The following is a 21,875-nucleotide window of genomic DNA, read 5'->3' as shown; positions in this document are numbered from 1 at the left end:
CATGCGGTGAATGGCCTCTGTGGAAAACAATCAAATGCTTTCAAACACAACTGACCCATTCAAATCAAACACATAAATGTGTTCACGTAGGCCATTGCCAGAAACACTGGCTGACTCATAGCCTCACACCTGTTCCTCATTCATTCTCCGGTCTTTAGCCTCCAAGCAAGAGAGGAAGAGCAGAAGGAGGGGGTTCAGTGTCCCCCAAACCTGACAGAGCTCTGCTGAGAACCACAGACCAAGGGGGTGTTGGGGCCCCCTGGGGAAGAATCTCCCTGAATCTGGGTACTGGGGGGCGCAGAGGCTCACAGTGTTTGAAAGCTCAGAGATCAGCTTCTTCAGAGACAAAGATGTGGGACTGGGGAAGCTGAGAAAATGGCACCTGTCCCAAGTGGCCGCCAGCAGCAACAGGCTGATGAGAATCAAGTACATGGTGACCTGCAGGTACTTCACACAGCAGTCACTTGACAAGTACCCGTGGGATGCCTCTGTTCCAGGTGCTGGGGATGCAGTGCACCAAGCAGGCCCCTATTCTTTGGCACTAGGGTTTGGGGTGATGAGGGGGAAGGGAAGGCAGCTCCCAGGCAGAGCCATGCCCTGGGATGCCACCCAGCACAAGTGAGGAGCTGAAGGCACATTGAGTGTGGTGCACCCTATCCAAAGCAGAAGGAACTGAGGCAGCATGAGACCTGGGCCACCTCCCCCCAGCAGATCTGCCCCTGCCCTTGATGGCTGCAACTGACCTTGGCTTTGACCTTTCTTGGTATGCTCTGTCCACGTTCCTTGTCTTCCTGACTGCACAGCCTCAATCTCTCTCTATAATGCCCCCTCTTTTTTTACCTCCTATACCACCCTCCATCCACACCTGATCTTGGTCACTGCCTTCCTCCTCCTGCTTCCCCAGCTGCCACTCAGCAGGCCCTGACCTACTGTCTGTTTTGCCCCTACCCTATGCAAGGCTGTCAGTGGCACTTAGGACTCACCTGTAACTCGCTGTGTGGGACACCTAGGCCAACTGCCAACCCCAGGTTCTGTCCAGGCATGTCCAACTGGTAGATAGAGTTTCACACACACACACACACACACACACACACACACACACACACACTGCCAGCTATACAGATAAGCACAACCTCCTGTAGAGCCCAACTGCCTTTCCATAAGTCCTGAGTCTCTCTGGGCCAGGGCTCAACCACTCCCCTGCCCACCCAGACCTGCAGGGAAGGCTGGCCCTGCAGTGTGAGTTCTCTGGACCATGACTGACCCTTCCTTCCTTCTTTTCCCTGGACCTGGACAAAGGTGAACAAGAGAGGCATTCACCCAGGCTGCAAGATTTCAGACAGTGTTCAGGCAATTAAAAAAAAAACACACATTTAATGGGATCTTTTAAAAAATCAACTTCAATGCAAAAAGTTCCTGATGAGCATAACATCAAACTTTAACTAGAGACAAGTTGGCTTTCTGCCCAGTTGGCCTTCCCTTTTGGTCACTTACAGGTTCCTTCCACTCTCCGAGGCACCAAGCACCCTGCCCCTTGCAGCTTGGCAAAGGAAGAGAAACATCTGTGCTCACTGAGAGCAAGTGAGACCACCTTTCCAGGGGTGGGAACCCTGCACAGAGTGAGTCCCGCTCTCACAGTGAGCATTCACCATCACGTCTGCTTTTTTCCTGAAGCACCCGCATCCCTTGTGAATCTTCCAGGGATGTGCAGTCTATCTCACCTTTGTTGATGAACAGGGGTCCTCAAAATTAAACTCACCCACACCTCATTGACCATTGCTACCAATCTTTGTCCTATGCTTTGTGTTTCTAATGAATAGCACAGTAAGTATAATAATCTACATCAACATAGTTAGCATACAGGTGAGTGGGTTCTGGCACGTGTATATACCTAGGTGACCACTTCAGTGGCTGAGATCTGGAGCATTGCTCTTAGCTGAAAAACTTACCCCAGCCTCTTTTGGTTCATTCCCTGCCCCAGCCATATGGATCTTTCTTGTTTGTGATTCCCTTTCTAGAATCACACATTCTTCTGTTCCAAGACTTGTCTCTGAGCACAGACCAGCATGGCTTCTGCTATAAGGCTCAGAACAAATGCTGGACAGGTTACATTCCTGGTTAGCATATAAGAAGGCCAGGTAGGATGGAGAGATTTTGGTTTCAAGTTGAGTGCAGGGCACTTAACCAAATGCCCCAGGGTGCCAGCTGGCTTCTTTGTTACCCTAAGGAAGCTTCCCAGGGCAATGCTGAACTTCACTCCTTCAACCAATATTGGACCTGTCAGCTCAGGGACAGACACACTCAGGAGGGGAATCTAGAAGACCACCCTGCAAGTCTCAGTAGGTCTGTGGCCCAGAGTCTAGAATCATATAGCCAGGAGCTGCCATGCTTCTCCCCATATTTGAGTTCATTGCCTCTCTGTGTCTTGTTCAGGACAACAAGGCAAGAAAAGAACAAAAACTCACTCTTCCCCATAGTCAGCAGTGTTCTCATTGCATCAGCACAGGCTCGTGGTGGGAGAGGAAGAGGTTTCCAGCAGGATCCCGGCCCTGGCACACACCAGCCCAGCCCCTTTGGACAGTGCATGGCAATGGAGATCTGGCACTGCCCTGCAGGGTGTCCAAGGCCAGAAAGGCAGGGGTGGCTCAGGTGGACCCTCTGCGATCTCCCCTGCCTGGGAGCTGGCCAGTCTAGGCCTAACTGACTTCAGGAGATGGAAAACCCTATCATCCATTTGGGCAGAGTTCTGACTGTAGATGCTGTCTTTTTCCAAAGAAAGGCTTAACACAGAAGCCATTGCCTGTGATTCACCCAGATTCATTCGTCTGTGGCTCTCAATGTCTCCCCAACCCCACCCTGGCATTGGGCTGTGGCCTACCTGGCCACAGAAATGAAGCAGCTGCCCACAGACCAACAAGCTGGCAGACAGGTCACCTTCACATGGCCACGTCATGTACTCCCAAGTATGGCTGGGTTAGTGAGTGACTTAGTCCTGTGATCACGGAAATCTCACATTCAAACAGGAATGTCTGTAACTTCCCTCTGATCTAACTGAGAAGGCTTTCTGGAGGAGGAAGAGAGATTCCTGAAGCTGCAGGATGCAATTTCCTCTAAGGACTAACAATAGAACAACCCGGGGAGGGATGGAAGGACAACATCGGAGTGGTGGATGCTTTGCGTAATAGATTCTGCGATCAGACTGCTATGGAACCCCAGCTCTTCCAAGTACCATGGGCCAAAATGGTTTCAGATTTCAGACTTTTTATCATGAAATTTAGCATACATAAATAAGATATCTTGAGAATCCCAAGTCCAAATAAGAAGTTCATTTGTTTCATATATGCCTATCACATAGCCTGAGGGTGATTTAATATGGTACATTGAGTGCACCTGTGTTTTGATTGCAGTTGGTCACGTGAAGTCAGGTGTGGAATTTTCTGCTTGTGGTGTCACGTCAGCCCTCAAAGAGTTTCAGACTTTAGAACAATTTAGACTTTGGTTTTTCAGATCAGAGATGTTCAACCTTCCTCCCAAGTCCCCAGGCAAGTTACTACCTCAAAGCTTCAGTGTCCTCACCCATGAACTAGGCATAGGGGTTCTTTTCCAACAGATATTTTAATGTTCATTTCATAAAAGATCTGTATAAGACATTTGGCACAAGACCTGGTATGTCATGCCCTCCAATAACTGGTAGTCATCAGACTTCATTTTGGTTTGAGCAACAAGAAAGAAGAATACAGCACATACTTAGGATCTAACACCCAAGGGGAAGAGGATTTGAGAGAAAGTCATGCTGGTGACTTGGGCCTAGGCTCTGGCTGAGGTTCTGTTACTGCAAAGCAATGCTAACTGCTCTCCAGGTGGCCCCTGGACACTGACTTTTTCCTCCTAAAAAGTGAGGGCTCATTCAGCTCTGTAAAAATCAGAGGTCTCTCAGTAGAGACAGTTGGCATATGAGTCAACAAAGGCAATCCAGGATCTTGGAACTCCATGCCAAAGAGATGTGGAGCAAAAAAGAAGCAAAGGCCACCAGAAAGACAGAAGAATGGTCAGGAACCAGAGAGAAGGCCAAGCAGGTGCACTGTACAATCAATACAAATTAGGAGGAGGAGCTATACATATTTGTAGCATAGCTATAAATGTGTGTATGTTTATTTCATGGATAAAAGTAAAAGGAACACCAGAAAATAATAACTCACATTTGCAAAGCATTGGTGCATAGATTATTTCATTTTGTTCCCAAAACACAATTGCATGAAATTACTGTAATTCGCTTCTTTCCCCATTTTGTAACAAGGAGGCGAAGGCTCAAAGATACACAAGTTCCAGGGCCAGCAGCTTCCCCAGGGTGGAGCTGAATCGCAAAGCCAGCTTGTACTCCATATCTGAGCTCTTGCTAAGACAGTGTCAGTTGTAACAGAGAGGCATAATGAATGAGTCATTCTATTTTTGGATTTTCCTTAATATCAATCTACTGTTTGATAAAATGTGTAACAACGATCAATTTGTACATTCTTGTTTGAAGCTTTATCTGCTCTCTTTGCACTCAGAGAATTTGCACAGCAACACTTCATCTTGATGCACTTCTCTAAGGTTGATTTCTCAGCTACAGCAGCTGTGTTTTTACACATGCAGGTGATAGGTGTGAAGTCACTGACAGTGAACTCCTGCAGGTCCCCAGGTTAAACATGTGATGTTTTGCCACCTGTTACCCTAAGATGGATATTTATATTGTTTGCTTACTGAAAGGGAAATGGTATGCATTTTGAGGGGGAGATTTTTGTTTTTGCTTTATTTTCAAATGTGAATTATTTAAAGATTACAAAGTCATTAGACTTTCAATCTGCTTAATATAAGAAATGACAGAGCTATTGCAGTACATTGAGCTCCATAGAGACAGCGCCAGAGCAAGTGAGAGCCGGATGGGCACTGGGTGACTCTCTGCCTCGCAGAGGAAAAATAACTAACCATGGGCAAAGGAGATCCTAACAAGCCGAGAGGCAAAATGTCATCATATGCATTCTTTGTGCAAACTTGCCGGGAGGAGCACAGAAGAAGCACCCAGATGCTTTCATCAACTTCTCAGAGTTTTCGAAGCAGTGCTCAGAGAGGTGGAAGACCATGTCTGCTAAGGAGAAGGGGAAATTTGAAGACATGGCAAAGACGGACAAGGCTCGTTATGAAAGAGAAATGAAAACCTATATCCCTCTTAAAGGGGAGACAAAAAAGAAGGATCCCAATGCACCCAAGAGGCCTCCTTCGGCCTTTTTCAAGTTCTGTTCTGAGTATCGTCCAAAAATCAAAGGGGAGCACCCTGGCCTCTCCATTGGTGATGTTGCAAAGAAGCTGGGAGGGATGTGGGATAACACTGCCGCCGCCGACAAAGCAGTCTTACGAGGAGAACGCTGCCAAGCTGAAGGAGAAGTATGAGAAGGATATTGCCGCATACCGAGCCAAAGGAAAACCTGATGCAGCCAAAAAGAGAGTTGTCAAGGCTGAAAAGAGCAAGAGAAAGAAGGAAGAGGAGGAAGATGAAGAGGATGAAGAGGATGAAGAAGAGGAGGAAGATGGTTCTAGCGCAGTTTTTTTTCTTGTCTGTAAAGCATTTAACCCCAGTGTACACAACTCACTCCTTTTAAAGAAAAAAAAATTGTAATCAATGAATAAAAAAAAATTAAAAAAAAATTGAAATGTAAGGCTGTGTAAGATTTGTTTTTAAACTGCACAGTGTCCTTTTTTATATAGTTAACACTACCGAATGTGTCTTTACATAGCCCTGTCCTGGTGGTATTTTATGGCCACTAACCTTGCCTGGTACAGTATGGGGATTGTAAATTGGCATAGAAATTTGAAGCAGGTTCTTGCTGGTGCACAACACAAATTAGTTCTTTATGGTGACGGTAGTTTTTCATCTTTGTTGTCTCTGATGCAGCTTATAAGAAATAATTGTTGTTCTGTTACCTGAATACCACTCTGTAATTGCAAAAAAAAAATGCAGCTGTTTTGTTGACATTCTGAGTGCTTCTAAGTAAATACAATTTTTATTAGAAAAAAGAAATGATGAATTTTTTAAAAATATTTATTTATTTGAAAGTCATAGTTGCACAGGGGTAGGAGAGAGAGAAAAAAAAACCTCCCATTTGCTGATTTACTTTCCAAAAGCTTGCAATGACTGGGCTGGGCCAAGCTGAAGCCAGGAACCAGGAGCTTCTTCCAGATCTCCCACGTGAATGTGGGATCCTAAAAACTTGGGTCATGCTCTACTGCTTCTCCCAGGTACACTAGGACGGACCTAGATTGAAGTGGAGTGACTGGGAAATGAACCAACACCCATAGGGAATGCTGGTGTCTCAGGTGGTGGTTTGACTTGCTAAGCCACAGTGGTGGCCCCAATCTTAACATATTTGAACATAACCCAACTTCTCTTTTGTTCTTCAAGTTTGAAAAGAAAACATAATCTGTTAAAAGACTTCTCCATTTTAAAACAAATTTCCCTAAAGAAACAGGCAATTTCTCCTGTGCACCTAGAGATGTTTGAGTAAATTCTGAAGTCGTTTCTCAACCTGAAAGTTTGCCACTTTGCTATGATTCCCTGCAGGAACCCCTGTGAACGCTTCCTTCTCTCGGACTGGATTCAGCTCAGCGTGGGCAGAGAAAGTCATGTACCGAGCCACCACAGTGGGAAGCTGGGTACCAAGGGACACCTGGTGTTATCTGCAGTCTGGTAGTAAGACTTGAACTATCACATTTGCAAAAACCCTGTCTGTCTCTTCATTTATCTCATTGAGCCCTTCGAACAAGCCTTTATGGTAGACAGGATAGATAACATGCTTGCTGAAGCCCAGAGAGTCTGGACAGCAGGTGCCAAGGCTGTTGGCTGAGCCGAGCCTGGCTGCAGCTGAAGTGGCTCCCAGCTGTGCCTCCCACAAGGTTCAGGAATTCTCCATCAGCCCCCAGGTCTCTCACATACCACCAGCAAGATGGGATTCCGGAAGGTACAAACACTGTCTTGTTTCCAAGCCACAGTACTTCTTAGGCCTGGTGCACCTAACCCTGGCCCAGCCCTGGCTTGGCCTTTTCCAGAATGGCACCTTGGCCCATAGTGTCACATGAGTTTTCTCAGCTGTGGGGTGGCGGTGATCTCTGTCTCCCTCCCCGCGACCAACCCCTCTTAGAGATGGAAGGCAATGGTGCGATGTGGGCAGTCCTGGCATCCTCTGAGGTCCCTGAGCAGGACTCTGGGGCTAAGCCCTGTGCGAACACACCCTCCCACACTTGGCATTAACTCACTTGGGCTCCTAGTTGCTTAGATTTCAGGAGTTTGTACATTTGCTTTATTCCATTCCTCAGCCTGTGTTTCCCACATGGAGGGATCCCCACGTTTCTGGCAGCTTCTGGTGGAACCCTCTTCCTCCCAGAATGACTGAATAAGGGGCATCCTGCAAGGGCAGTATCAGATTTCCAGCTGAATTCCAAAATCCTTCCCTACTGAAAATGCCCCAACGTGTCTCTCACAACTCTGAGATCCCTTCTGTGAGTTGAAACACACGTACCACGACCCCCCAATGTGCCACACATGGTCCCTTCTGATTTTTATTTTTAAAAAGATTCATTTATTTTTATTGGAAAGGCAGATATACAGAGAGGAGGAGAGACAGAGAGGAAGATCTTTCGTCTGATGATTCACTCCACAAGCGGCCACAACAGTTGGAGCTGAGCCAATCTGAAGCCAGGAGCCAGGAGCCTCTTCATTCAGGTCTCCCACACGGGTGCAGGGCCCCAAGTTTTGGGCCATCCTCAACTGCTCTCTCAGGCCACAAGCAGGGAGCTGGATGGGAAGTGGGGCTGCCGGGATTATAACCAGTGTCCAGGTGGGATCTCGGCATGTTCAAGGCGAGGACTTTAGCCACTAGGCTATCGTGCCAGGCCCACTTCCTTCTATTTCAGCAGCTTGCAGCCCTCTCGCTCAGCCCCAACCTTCTTTATTTGCTGTGCAGAATCTTGTGCTCTGGGTCTATATGTGCCTGGGACGGCTCAGGCCACCGGCACAGAGCAGGGACAGCCTGACACTGGGCCTGTCCTCAGGAACTTGCCTACAGGGAGGAGCCTTATTCTCTTTCTTCTTGACCTTCCTCACCTGGGCCTTGGCTGCCAGAACAATAACAGTAAACACTAGCTTACTGGAACTTCTCCAGGTGCAGTGTCTTTATGGTCACTCTGTGTGAATAGGAAAAGGAATATTATGTATATTCCCATTTTACAGCTGAAGTTACTGAGGCTCCAAAACATAAGTCATTTGCCCAGGAGCACATGCAATCTGGAGACATGGAATTTGCATCCAGTTCTGCGAGGCTTCTGAATGGCTGTTCTCCAACCCCTCTTCCACATGGGGAAATCATCTCCAAAGAGTTCATGGGACTTTCAGGAAGGTTTGTTCAGACCGAGATCCTTGGGGAATGGTACGTGAAAATGCTTTGTAAACAGCAGCTTTTGTTTTCCTTTACACTTGGTTTTCTTTTCTAAGCTGGCTCCTGTCTCTGAGGCGATATGTCTCAATGGCCAAGGATACAGACTAGATCGTGTCTTTTTTTTTTTTTGAACAACCATAACTTATGGGAGCTAGTGCCATGACACAAAAGGCTAAGATTCCACCTGTGGTGCTGGCATCCCATATGGGTGCCAATTTGTGTCTCCAATACTCCACTTCTGTTATGACCTGGGAAAGCAACAGAAGATCGCCCAAATCCTTGCATCTGTGAATCCACATAGGAGTCCTAGAAGAAGCTCCTGGCTCCTGGCTTCAGACCAACTCAGCTCTGGCCATCGTGGCCACTTGGGAGAGTGAACTGTCAGGTAAGAGATATCTCTCTCTCTCTTTCTGTCCCTGTCTCGCCTCTCTATACTCTGCCTTTCAAATAAAAATAAAACAAATCTTTATTTTAAAAGCTTAGATTGGATTCTGGTTACTCTCTGGATCTCAGTGTCTTTGTGCATCCAACAGGGCGTGTAACGCCTATCCCGTGGGCTTGTAAGGTTAAATTGGGTAACAATGAATCAAAATGGTAGCATGTGCTCTTATGCAATATTTTTCTTAACTACATCGTCCCCCAGCTTTGAAATAATGGAACTTTTCAATATATTTAGAAAATCTAAAACAAATGTAAAGTGGCTTCTGTTTAGCTTGATTAACAGCTGTATTTTGTTCCATTGGAATAGTAATATTTTTATCCGAGTTCATCTCTAATATTTAAAAATCCAAGGTGGTCTGGTCTACTGTCACTGGCTGTAAGAGGCACTCAATAAGTGTTCATTGATTCATTTAATTCTCTCATGTGCCCTCATAAATTCAAGCAATTAATCAATCAACAAGTCTGTATTGAATCTATACTTGTCTGCCAACAGGAGTTGCTTCATAGCTAAATTGCTTCCACTGGTCACAAAGAAAAATGCCTCCATCCTCCTACAGAATAACTTCCATTGGCTGACTCATGGCTCTACCTCCTTGAGATAGTTCTTATGATGCATTGAGCATTCTTGAAAGCAGCAAAAAAGAGAGCCAGGGTTTCTAGAATTTCAGAATTCAGGAGTATGGGGTAGTGGTTGAGACTTTGGTCTGAGTCACATGAACCCAAGTTTGAACTTGACACCACCATGTGGGAGGTCCGTGATGGGCAGCTTTGATTTCTCTGAGCCTTAGGGTGCTCTCCTGAAACCCGGGCAGGAGAACAGGCGGTACTGGAAGGGCTGTGGGTGCGCAGAGAGATGACGTACATAGCATAGGCTGTGGCTCAGTCGGACGCGCAGAATGTGGGAGCTGGCAGGCATGCTAGGGCTCCTCGATCCTGGCCACTGGGTCCCAATGCAGTCTTCTAAGGCCCTGTGGCCGAACATTCGGAGAGGCCAGGAATCTGAAGACTTGTCTCCTGCCCACACTTGCTCTTTCTTCCCAACCCATGCCCAGAGGCCTGCCGGCTGTCTGGGGCTCCTTTGTTGTACACGGAACTCTAACCACAAAGAGAAAAATCTCCAGGGAAACAATGAGGTTAACCAGCCGGCGTCCTCAGCCCTGCCTGGAACCACGTCTGTTCCAAGTACTCTGAGATCCAAGGTTTGGGATGAGGAAGACCAGAATCCTCCTGCCCTTTCACCCACCCCTCCCACTCTCATCACTGGATGCCTTGACTCTCTGTTCATCCCAGTGCCTGGACAAGCCAGCTCTCCCAGTCCGCATTGGGTCAGGGCTGGTGTAACACCATAGGGTCCGAGTCATCAGCCCAAGTTCAGATTGGTAACTCACGGGTGCAGGTGACACATATAGAGGAGGTAACAGGAATGATTAAGCTGAGTGGAGTGACAGTTCAACCACCCAATGGAGTGCTGTACTTGGGCTGCAGAGAACAAGGTGGAGGGGACCACCAGGAGCCCCTCCCAGGCCTGGAATGAAATACCCCATAGGCCTGAAATTCTCATATGGGATAGGGTGCTGGGTGCATGCATGTGCACAGGCTGTTGTGCACATTAATTGAGCAATTAATTGAGTCCCAGCTACCAAATCCTGGGACTGTCCTGCCAGATTTATCTCCTTTAATAGCCAGGAGGCCCCTGAATGAATCGGCTCATTCATTCATTCATTTCTTCATCCTGTACGAATTTGTAACAAGGTCATTGAGACAGAATTCAGATACCATGCAATTCACCCTTTCAAAGGTGTCAAATTAAATAACTGCTCTTAGATTCACACAGGTGTAGAATCATCACCACAATCAATTTTAGGACATTTCATCAGTCCCCAAAGAATTTCTTACTCATTAGCATTCTCTCCCCAATTCTCCCCACTTCCTGCCCCCAGCCACAGGCAACCACTAAGCTACTTTGCATATCTACAGAGTTGTCCATTTGGGGCAATTCCTGTAAGTAGACACTTAGAACGCACAGCCAATTGTGACTGGTTGCTGTCACTGATAGTGCTGTGCTCAAGATCCCTCCACTCTACAGCTGGTATCAGTACTTCCGGCCTTTTCATTGTGAAATCACGTTCTGCTGTGGTGATCAGCCACCCACTCCTCATCCTGTTACAGAGAGATCATGCCGGACACAAAATGAATGATGTAAGGAGGAGTCCTTATTGGCCAAGCTTGACGGCGGCAGCTCCCCCTGCACTCCCACTGAAGGAACCTCCACACTGCATGACGTCAGGGATTTTTAAGCTCCCATTGGCACGCAGTAGACAGGGATTTCCCAATTAACTCAGGCACATTTCAAATCAATCAACTTAAGCAGCACACAATCCAATCAATGTATACCCTAGGACGATCAGCTAATAAGCATCTCTACAGAAGCAGATTGTTGCAGTTAGTTACACTGGAAACCTATTCCAGGAACCAAACTGGAGTCACACCTGCTCATTGCCATGGGTCCTATCACCCAGATGCACCCTGTCTCAATCCACTCAGCAGGTGGCAGACTTCAGACCATCTCCAAGGTTCAGCTGTTACCATCCATGCTGCCTCAGGTTCTCATGTTCAATTTTTTTGTGTGAGTGAATGTCTCCAGTCCTTTGGGGCATGCATCTGGGAGAGGAGCTGCTGGGTCACATGGCAACTCCTTTAACCTTCGGAGGAAATTCGGCACAAGCAGCTTTGAGGGCTTCTTCCTGTGTCCAGCCTGGCTGGGCTAGCTAGGTGCCAGAGATTCTGAACAGATCTGGTGAATGAACTAGATGAGGGCCTTGTTCTCACAGATAAGGAAGATCAAAATGCTGATAAAGAAGACAGGTGAGGTGAACTGATGCTGCTGTTTAGCGCAACGGTGGGGTAAAGACTAGTGAAACTGAGAAAGAGGAGGGGCAGCCACTGAAGGTGCTAGAAAGGGAAATCGAGTGTGAAAAAACTGGAGGCCCCGGGGATCTATGTTAAAGGGCGAGGTTGGTACAGGAGCAGAGCGGACCAGGAAGAGCCCTACAGACCACAGCATGCCAATTGCACCCTTTGCACCAGGGCAGGGTAGCTGCAGGATTTGATTCCACAAACCCCACATTATCAGAGGATGATTGGCACATCTAAATGTCACCTTGGTGGAGTATGTGGCTGGAGGAACATGGGCAAATACACACACCTGCGTAGCCACTGCTGCAGCCTAACAGACCACTTTTGCTTGTTCCAAAACCTTTCCCAAGGCCTCTTCTCAGCCCACTGGTCACACCCAGTGCCCAACCTGTAGGTTTGTGTTTTGTAGGTCCGAGTGATAGAATATCATATAACATGTCTATTACTGAGAAGAGGCACTCCTGTTAGGTATGGGTTCAGCATTCATGTTTTTCAGATTCCTCCCCCGGGGCCTCTAGCAGTCATCTGTGTCTTGCTTACCATTGAGTGGGATCCTGTTGCAGGCATACGCCTCAGTCTGTTTCTGCTTTTGCCAGTTAACTGGCATTCCTTTCCGGGGTAGGGTCATCATGAATGAAGTGTGCTGGACTATCTGTGTACATGTGTTTTTGCTTCTCTTGGGTAAATGCCTAGGAAGAATGGTGGGGTTGGGGGATTTGGGATACATGTATGTTTCATTTGACAAGACATTCTAAGTTGTTTCCACTTTGACTGTACATTCCTCACGCCCACCAGCTGTGTGGGAGGGTCCAACTGCTCTGTGTCCTCACCAGCACTTAGAGCTATCACTCTTTTTATACTTCAATCATTTTAGGGCCAGCACAATGATTGAATTGGCTGATCTGCCTGCAAGTGCTGGCATTCCATATGGGCACCAGTTCGTGCCCCAGTTGCTCCATTTCCCATCCAGTTCCCTGCTTCTGGTCTGGGAAAGCAAAAAGATAGTCCAAAACATTGAGACCCTGCACCCACGTGGGAGACCTGGAAGAAACTTCTGGTTCCCGGCTTCAGATCAGCTCAGCTCTGGCCAGTTGCGGCCATTTGAGGAATAAACCAGCAGATGGAAGCTCTTTCTCTCTGTCTCTCCTTCTCTCTTTAAAATTTACTTTTCCAATAAAGTAAGTGAATTTTGTTGAAGTTGAACTATTTTAGTGGTGGAGAGTAGTGTTTCCGTGAGGTCCTGGTCTCCATTTCTCTGGCAGGTGATGATGTTGCATGTCTTTCTCTTCATGTGCTTTTTGGAAATTTCCAAGTATCTTTAGTGAAGTATTAATTCAAGCTTTCCTCTTCCTTTTCAATCAGGTTGTATGGCTCTGTACTGTGCGCTAAGAGTTCTTCATATATTCTGAATGCCTTCTACACATCACTGATACGCGGTTTCCACATGTTTTTCCCCCAACTGGCCTTATCTTATCATTTTCTTCCATCTTTTGAAGAGTATGAGTGTTCAATTCTGGTGAAATTCAATGCATCTACTTTTTTCCTTTATGGCTTATGGTTCTTGTGAGTTATCCAGAAAGCTTTGCCTAACTCAAGGGATTTGTCTGCTGTTATCCTCTAGCATTTTTAACTTTTATGTTTTACATTTAGATCGCTCATCTAGCTTAAATTAGTGCTTGAATAAGGTCTGAACTAACAATCCACTTCTTTTTTTTCCTTTAATATTTGTTTATTTAGTTGATGCAGGGTTACAAGACACAGAGAGAAAGATTTTCTATCTATTTGTCCATTCCCCAAATGGCTGAAAAGGCTGGGAGAAGGCCAGGCCAAAGCCGGGAATACAAACTCCATCTGTGCCGTTTTAAATACTTATTTATTGACCAGCTACAACCAACATAGCCCCCATAAATACATTTTTTAAACTTCTGTTTTTAATTGTTAATTGCTAGAAATACAACTGAAAAAAGCCAGTTTGTATGTTAAATTTTGGTACCATGGCCTTGCTAAAAACTGCGTATTCGCTTTTTGTCTTTTTTTAAAATTCATTGATTGGTTTGAAAGGAAAGGTTACAGAAAGAGAGGGGTAGAAACTGGGAGGTGGTGGGCAGAGAGAGGGGGAAAGGGAGATCTTCCATCTACTGGTTCACTCCTCAAAGCTGCAAAGTCCTGGGCTGGGCTAGGCCAAAGCCAGGAGCCTGGAATGCCCTGTGCATCCCCCATGTGGGTGGCAGGGGCCCAAGTCTTTGGACCATCTTGTGATACTTTCCCAGGTGCAGTAACAGGGAGCTGGCTCAGAAGCGGAACAGTCAATGCTGCTCTCAGCTAGTGCTCACATGGGAAACCAGTATTACAGGAAGTAGTTTAATCCACTGCACCAAAGTGCCTGCCCCAAATTTTCCTGTTGATTCCTTAGGGCTTTTTTTTTTCCTATAGCGAAAGAGAAGGAAAGATGGGAGGGTATGGGGGAAAGTGGGCGGAGAGGGAACAGCATGGTGGCACAGTAGGTTGATACTCAACCTTGCAGTGCCAGCATCCCATATGGGCACTGGACCATGTTCCCACTGCTCCACTTCTAATCTGGCTCTTTACTTATGGACTGGGAAATCAGTAGAGGATGGTTCAAGTCCTTGGGCTCTTGCACTTGCTTTGAAGTCCTGTAAAAAGCTCCTGGTTCAAGCTGTTGTGGCCATTTAGGAAGTGAAATGATGGTTGGAGAGCTCTCTCCTTTTCTCCACAAATCTGCATTTTAAATGAAATAGATAAATCTAAAAAAAGAAAGAAAAGAAGAAAGGAAGAAAGGGAGGAAGGAAGATCTTCCATTGTCAGTTCACTCTCCAGATGGTTGAAATGGCCAGGGCTAAGCCAGGCTGAAGCCAAGAGCCAGGAGCTTCATCTGGGTCTCCCGTGTGGGTACTGGAACCCAAACACTTGGGCCATCGTCTGCCACTTTCCCAGGTGTCTTAGGAGTTGAATAGGAAGTGGAACAGTCAAGACTTGAACTGGTACCCATATGGGATGCTGGCATTGCAGGCTATGACTTTAGCTATGAAGCCGCAGAAATGGCCCCTCCTTGAGATTTTTTTTGTAGATATCATGTTGATTCTGAATAAAAATTTTACATGTTCATCTCCACCATGTATGCCCGCTAGTTTTTTTTAGCTTTGTTGTTACAGTACAATGTTGAGTGAAAATGTGCCCATTTCTTCTGGGTTTCCAATTCAAGATAGAATAAAAACAGAAAGAGCAGACATCTTTGCTTGCTCCTGATTTTTGGAGAACCATTCATTTTTCTTCATCAAGAAAGATGTAGCTGAAGGTTTGTCACAGGTGCCTCTGCAAGATTGAGGGTATTAGTAGATTTTCAAGGTTTCTGAAATTTTTGTAAACTATTTGAAAGGAAGAGAGACAAAAGAAGCGAAAGAGACAGACAGAAAACTGCCATTTGTTGGTCCTGGCCAAAGCTAGGAGCCAAGACCCCAAACCAGGTCTCCAGTGTGGGCAGCAGGAATCCCAACACTTATGTCACTGCCTCCCAGCGTGTGTGTTAGCAGAGAGCAGGACTGGAAGCAGAGGAGTTGGGACACAGCTAGGTACTCGATCCTGGGATGAGGGGATCAGCGTCCCAAGCCTCATCCTAACCCCTGCACCATGCACCTGCTCCTTCCACTCCTTTTTGACTATAAATGGAAGCTACCATGTGACAAATGTGACAAATGCTTTTCTGCTCCACAAAGCAGATAGTCTTACTTAGTATGTTGATTGGTGGATTACACGGCTGGCATGATCTAATTCATGTTTGTAAAAGATTGCTTTTAGGAGTGAATCAGGGAAGAGCTGGGAGACCAGTTTGGAGAGTCCAACTGACTTCTGACAGCTCCACTCAGATAAATCGAGAGGGTGACAGTGCATAAGGAGCCAGGAAGAAGGGGACTGTGAGCACTTGTTCTTAGGGGTGCTGAACATTTCCCACCTGCACTCGGGGGCTTTAGGGCCCATGTGGACAGAGACCTGGCTTGAGCTGTGCGAATTCCCAGTGTGAGTACAGAAGCAGGAGGCTACACGGCATTCTCTCACCCCCAACAGTGGAGTGGATGTAGGACTTGGGCTGTTGCATCCTGGCTCCACCCGGAAAGAGGCTCCCATGGGAAATAGGCTCCCCTGGGTTGAGGGTCGGGGCAGGACCCTGGGGCACAGCCAACTGCTCTGTCCTGTGAGATCTCTTTCAGTTGCTCCAACAGAAAGATGCTGGAGCAGCTGGGTCACGGCTGAATGGAATTGGAGTTTGAAGCTCAAGCTCAGAGGTACAAAGAGCAAGAGAGTGGTCCAGGAGAGAGGAGAGGAGGACACACAGTGTGCTTGGCGGGAGAAACAAGGGTGTGTGGGTGAGCTCCAGAGTCAGGGAGCCAATGGATCAGCCAGGCCATGTAGAGCGGGCTCTCACAGCCAACTTGGGATGATCAGCAGCATTGGTGCTGGACTCTGACTTTGGCTGCGGCAGCACCTTCGGAAGCTTTTAAACCACCTGACCTGACACAGTGGCTTGATTGGCTAATCCTCCCCTTGTAAACACTGGCATCTCACATGGGGGTGTGTGTGCCCAGCACAATGACTCAATTGCCTAATTCTCTGACTGCAAGTGCCAGCATCCCATATGGGTACTGGTTTGTGTCCCAGTTGCTCCACTTCCTGTCCAGCTCCCTGTTTCTGGTCTGGGAAAGCAGAAGTCTTGGGACCCTGCACCAACGTGGGAGACCCAGAAGAAGCTCCTGGCTCCTGGTGTCAGATTAGTTCAGCTCTGGTTGTTGCGGCCATTTGGGGAGTGAACCAGCAGATGGACGATCTTTCGGTCTCTCCTGTCTGTAAATCTGCTTTTTCAATTAAAAACAAACAACAAAAAAATCCTCTCTGACCTTTGGGTCTCCCCAGCTGTAAGTGCCTCCTGCATCATTCTACTGCCACTGCCAGCCCACCCTTCTGGCCCTGAACTGTGCACTGTGCAGAGACTAGGACAGGGAGTCCAAGGATCCTGGACTGCTCAGGTCACAGGGAGCTCCCCAGGATTGAAGACTTGGCAGTTTTAAAATCAGGTCACTCCTGGGAGAAGAGTTGTGGCATAGACACTTAGAGTGCCAGGATCCCATGTGAGCACTGGTTTGAGTCCCTGTTGCTCCAGTTCCCACTCAGCTCCCTGCTAATGCACCTGGGAAGGCAGTGGAAAAGGGCCAAGTGCTTGGGTCCCTGCCATGCCTATGGGAGACCCCAGTGGGTAGGGTCCTGGTTCAGCCTGGCCAAGCCCCGGCCATGGTAACTATTGGGAAAGTAAACCAATGGATGGAAAATCAATTCTTTTTTTTTTTAAATACATATTTATTTTTATTGGAAAGGCAGATTTACACAGAAAAGGAGAGACAGAGGGAAAAAAATCTCTCATCTGCTGGTTCATTCCACACATGGCCACAATTTCCAAAGCTGAACTAATCCGAAGCCAGGAACCAGAAGCTTCTTCCAGGTCTCCCATGTGGGTGCAGGGTCACAAGCCTTTTGGGGAAAAATCAACTCTCTCTGTTGGAAAAACATAAAATATAAAAAAATAAAAAACATCGCTAACATTGAGAAAGTCCTGGGAAAACTGGGACAAGAGCGGTCTTCTCAGTTGAGCGGTGACTTCTCTTCTTACTTCCCATGCAGGAAACAGTGCGTAGGGTTCTGAATCGGGCAGTGGAAACCTGTTCTCTGATCCCACAGGAAGGTGCTAGAGCATCTGTGGCTGGCTTCCCCTCAGGGCATGCCATCCCCCACATTCACAAGCACAGCCTCAGCCTACAGGGGCCTCCTGGGGAACAGGAGTCTGTCCCTTCCATGCAGGTCCCCTGCCTCCAGGGGTGGAAGAAGAACTAACTTGCTTCCCAGTCTTCCTCCCTGGGGACATGCAGGCCTCTACAGCACTCACCTTGACCCTGACCTTACAGTTTGATTGCTGTCCATCAGAGTTTCTTTTTTTTTTTTTTTTTTTTTTTTTTTTTTAAACTTCTTGTTTGTTAAATCAAGCTTTATTGATAAAATGGAATTCAGAGTATCTTACTAGGACAGCAGCAGGCCCAGCCAATCATGATAGCAAAAATATGGCAGTCTCCTACAGTATGTAGGAAGCTGCTGCTCATCAATTAGTAATTAAATGTAAGGACTTGGAAAAGAGGTGCCAAGAACCAAGGCATCTCAGCCTCCAGACTGATGTCCTTAGGAATATACTGTTTTGCCTGCAGTACTCACAGCGGAAAGGAGAGCACATTCAGAAAGACAGCTAGATGAGGGCAACGGCTTCACCAGGAGCGCCAATCCTGCTGCCAGGAACATGAAGGTGGTTATCAGTAACTCCTTGGATGCTTAGCTCTGTCATTATTCTCCATAATCAGGTGCACATTTGAGCACCGAGGCTGATGTGGCTGCTGCTCTCCCTGTCCCCACCCCAAGTCCAAACGGAACATGACCTGAAAGGGTTATATATCTGTTGCTTCACACAACAAGCCAAACGTTTCTTATAACTTTGATAGTGATTTAAAGCAGTTCATAATTAAATATGAGCATTTTGTACATAGACAATTATACTTTACAAAAAAAAAACAAAATCATACAACAAAAATTGCTGGAGTCTGATTTACAACATGAATTATGGTTTGAAATCACTTTTACATAAGTCTCAAATTCACACACACAAAAAAATCAGTTCTGGGCTAGCTGTTGTACTGCTGAAGTTCTCTGATGTAATCTCTCTCACCACGTCATATCCCTTCTTGATGGATGTTAAAAGGTTCAAGCCGTACTCTCCTTGGGAGGTGCAGGTAAACTCCATGGCTAGATGAGCAGTTTTACCACATATCATCGGTTGATGCAGACTCAGTGTCATCGTTTTTGTAAGGATTCAGTCTATTGTAAACGGCTTCAATTACATTCCGCTTGCTAGCCAGGTCGCCCCCGGGAGGGAGGCTGGGGATGCTCTCGCTGGCTAACGTGCGCATCACGTGGACTAAGTCAGGGACGCCTTCCCCCTGCTTCTTTATGATTTCTTCTACTCTGCATTCCAGGTACTTGTCCAACTCTGCCTCCTTCTTCACCGCTTCTGCTGACACTTTGGGTGCATTTGGAAAACAGATCAAAATCACACTCATGTTGTCTCGACTTCCCTTATACAAACAGGTGTCGACCACTTCATTGCACACCTTCTCCAGGTCATCAGTAACTTCAAGCCTGGATCTCACAAACTCACAGAGCTCTTCGTTCCCCATAACATCCCATATGCCATCACACGCAAGGATGATGAACTGATCGTCTTCTTCAGACCTCTCAATATCGTGGACTTCGGGCTCTGGGGAGACCAGCTGCTCTGTGGGACCTTTCCCATGGACACATTTGTAATCAAAATCCCCAAGGGCCCTCGATACAGCCAGAGAGCCATTCACACGCTGAATCATCACGGAGCCGCCTGCATTCTGAATTCGTTCTTTTTCCAGTGGATTACTTGGCTTGTGGTCCTGTGTGAAGAAGTGAACTTTCCTGTTCCTACACAGTAGACCTCTTGAGTCTCCACAGTTAATGAAGTAAGTATGTTGGGGAGAAATTAAGACACCCACAGCTGTTGACCCACTTCTATCTGCACCATGCTTCTTCTCTGACATGACTCTCATGTGTTCATCGATCTCCAGGAAACCTGTTCTGATCCCATTCTTTACATTCTCCACCGAAGGTGCTCCTGCAGACCCTTTAAAATCCTGGTTATTGGTGATGTGATCTAACAAATGCTCACAGCAGTATTTGGCAACCTGAGAACCAGCATGCCCATCATATACAGCAAAGAAGGACCACGTTTCAAGTCCGCTTGGCAAACCGATCACAGCCGTGTGCGCATCCTCCATTTCCACGCGCCAGCCCTGCATGCTGCTCAGCCCATACCGCAGCCCGTTGCCCTGCCCCTGGGCATTATGCTTTTCCATCTTTGGCTTGTCTAAAAATGCTCCCATTATGTCTTGATCCTCTAGTTCAGTGTGCTCCTGCCCAGTCTCAGCAAGCTCCTCTATTTTCTGTTCTTCCTTTTAAAAATTAATTTTCACTTAACCGGAGCAGCCGCGGGCGGGCAGGTCCCTCGGTCGGCCGAGGCGGCGGGCAGGGGGCGAGCAGGGGGTCCCCGCGGCAGCGGCCGACCAGGGGAGGAGCCGGGCTGCGTCCGGGCCCCCGGCTCTCGGCGCCCTCGCGGCTCAGATCATCCGGGCGTCGGAGCGGGAGGCAGAGAGCGGGTCCCGAAGGAGGAGGAGGAAGAGCCGAGGCCTCATCGCCTTAGCGCCCTCACCTGCCTGGCGTCCCCCCTCCCCCCCGCCCCGACCACCCGTTCTCCTTACCCGCCCCCCCCACAACCCCCCGAGCTGCGAGCCGCCGGAGCCCCCCGAAGCCGCGGGGCCGGGGCAGGCGCCGACACCACTGCTCGCCAGCTCCCGCGCGCGCGCGCGCCCGTCCCCAGCGCCGCCGCCGCCGCCTCTAGCGCGGCCCAGAGTTTCTTTTAAAAAGGTTTTTACTTATTTCATTTGAGAGAGTTCCCATCCACTGATTCATTTCCCCCTAAGTACCTGCAATGGCCTGGGGTGGGCCAAGCCAAAGCCAGGAGTTAGAAACTCCAGCCAGGTCTCCCATGTGGGAGACAGGAACCCAGCCACCTGAGCCAGCATCTGCACCAGCAAGAATCATGAGCTGAAGCCAAGAGTCAGCCCAGGCCCTCCCGACAGCAGACAATGATGTCCCAACGAGTCAGGAGTTAGTGTGAGGCCCCTGTCTGTGGCAGCTCATTTGTGCATCTCAGTCCTTAGCTCAAGAAGTGCCCTGAAGTAAGTGCTCCAAAAAGCAAAGTAGACTGACAGCATTATCCAGTACTGTGCCCAGGGAATGCCAAAAGACAACACAAGTAAGAGATGCATTCAATGTCTCTGCTTGGCAGGTGGCGGGGGAGGCCCACTGTTGGGATTCAGATGATCACATATATCAGCCCTGCAGGTGTACAGGACTGGCAATGAGGGAAGGAGTAGCTTGCTGGGAGGCCTCCCCTTGTCCTCAGCTGCCTGAAATAGGGCTGCTTCTTGGGCAGTCACTGGATGCCCTTAGGCTCCTGCCCCTCCCTGCCTCAGTGACCTTTGATATAATTAATAACGACTTTGATGTTCAGGGCTTGCCTCACTGCGGATGCCAACAAGGTCACCATCATCATCAATAGCATCAGCAGCAGGTCTTCACGGAACCTCGTGTGTTACCCCAGCAGCAACAGTTGGCATGATATTAGTGATGGACAAGATAGGACTCGCCCATTTTACCATCCAGTGGTGGCAGATAAGATGCAAACTTAGAAAATGCTCGTCAGACTCTGGGGAACATGTGCCATCAGTGCCCTAGATGTGGTAGAGCTGCGCACAAGTGCCCCACAGTCACAGCAGGGCGAGGCATGGGGAGAGGGGAGAGCTTTGGGTGTGTTCTTCACGGTGGCAGGCCTCTCCAGTCCCCACTCTCCCAGCTCAGACACGAGTCTTTGGCCCCTTGCTCCCATCTGCCCACTGCGCTGCCCAGACAGGAGTCTGACTGATGAAATTCCGGCACCTGTGAACAGGTACAAAAGTTGCACTTAAACTGATGAGAACGCTGATGAATGTAGAATGAACAAGGCAAGAAGACCACCGCCAGTTGCGCCCACCACTGTCACGTTTAATGAAGGGATAGTGCTTCTGCCCCTCCCCTCGTGGGTCCCAATGCCCACCCAGGAATGAAGTCATCTCGCGGAGTCATTTCCTGGGAAGTAGAGGAAAGCTCCAGCCCCCCCAACCATCCGCTTGCTCAGCCCTTCAGTACTTGCCTTAGAGCGCCACCTGCTGACACCCTGACAAAGGCGCTCCGGCTCACTCCACCCCTACCGAGGTTGACCAAATTCCCACTTCTCTGTGCTGGGAACTCCTGGATTCTAAACTGCCCAATACAAGCCAACCAGCTGTCTTCCAAAACCCCTTTCCCCAGGCCTATTCT

The 21,875-nt window shown here is 47.9% G+C and overlaps 1 protein-coding gene and 1 pseudogene across 1 annotated transcript; one reads left to right on the top strand and one right to left on the bottom strand.

Moving 5' to 3' along the window:
• The first annotated feature begins 4,969 nt into the window (after positions 1 to 4,969).
• LOC131480006 (high mobility group protein B1-like) lies at positions 4,970 to 5,946 on the top strand (annotated as a pseudogene).
• An 11,907-nt stretch (positions 5,947 to 17,853) lies between these two features.
• Positions 17,854 to 19,860, bottom strand: LOC131480222 (protein phosphatase 1A). Its single transcript, XM_058663843.1, has one exon. It carries the CDS (start codon positions 19,838 to 19,840, stop codon positions 18,692 to 18,694), a length of 1,149 nt encoding a protein of 382 aa, XP_058519826.1. The 5' UTR covers positions 19,841 to 19,860; the 3' UTR covers positions 17,854 to 18,691.
• Positions 19,861 to 21,875: the final 2,015 nt, after the last annotated feature.

Source organism: Ochotona princeps, chromosome 4 (assembly GCF_030435755.1).
Source record: "Ochotona princeps isolate mOchPri1 chromosome 4, mOchPri1.hap1, whole genome shotgun sequence".
Taxonomy (NCBI): Eukaryota; Metazoa; Chordata; class Mammalia; order Lagomorpha; family Ochotonidae; genus Ochotona; species Ochotona princeps.
The sequence above is the reverse complement of the archived record's forward strand: the minus strand, read 5'-3'. Positions and strand labels throughout refer to the sequence as shown.

What these genes read in the sequence shown, in the direction of transcription:
- LOC131480222 (XM_058663843.1), bottom strand. Translation starts at nt 19,840, where the DNA reads ATGGGAGCATTTTTAGACAAGCCAAAGATGGAAAAGCATAATGCCCAG.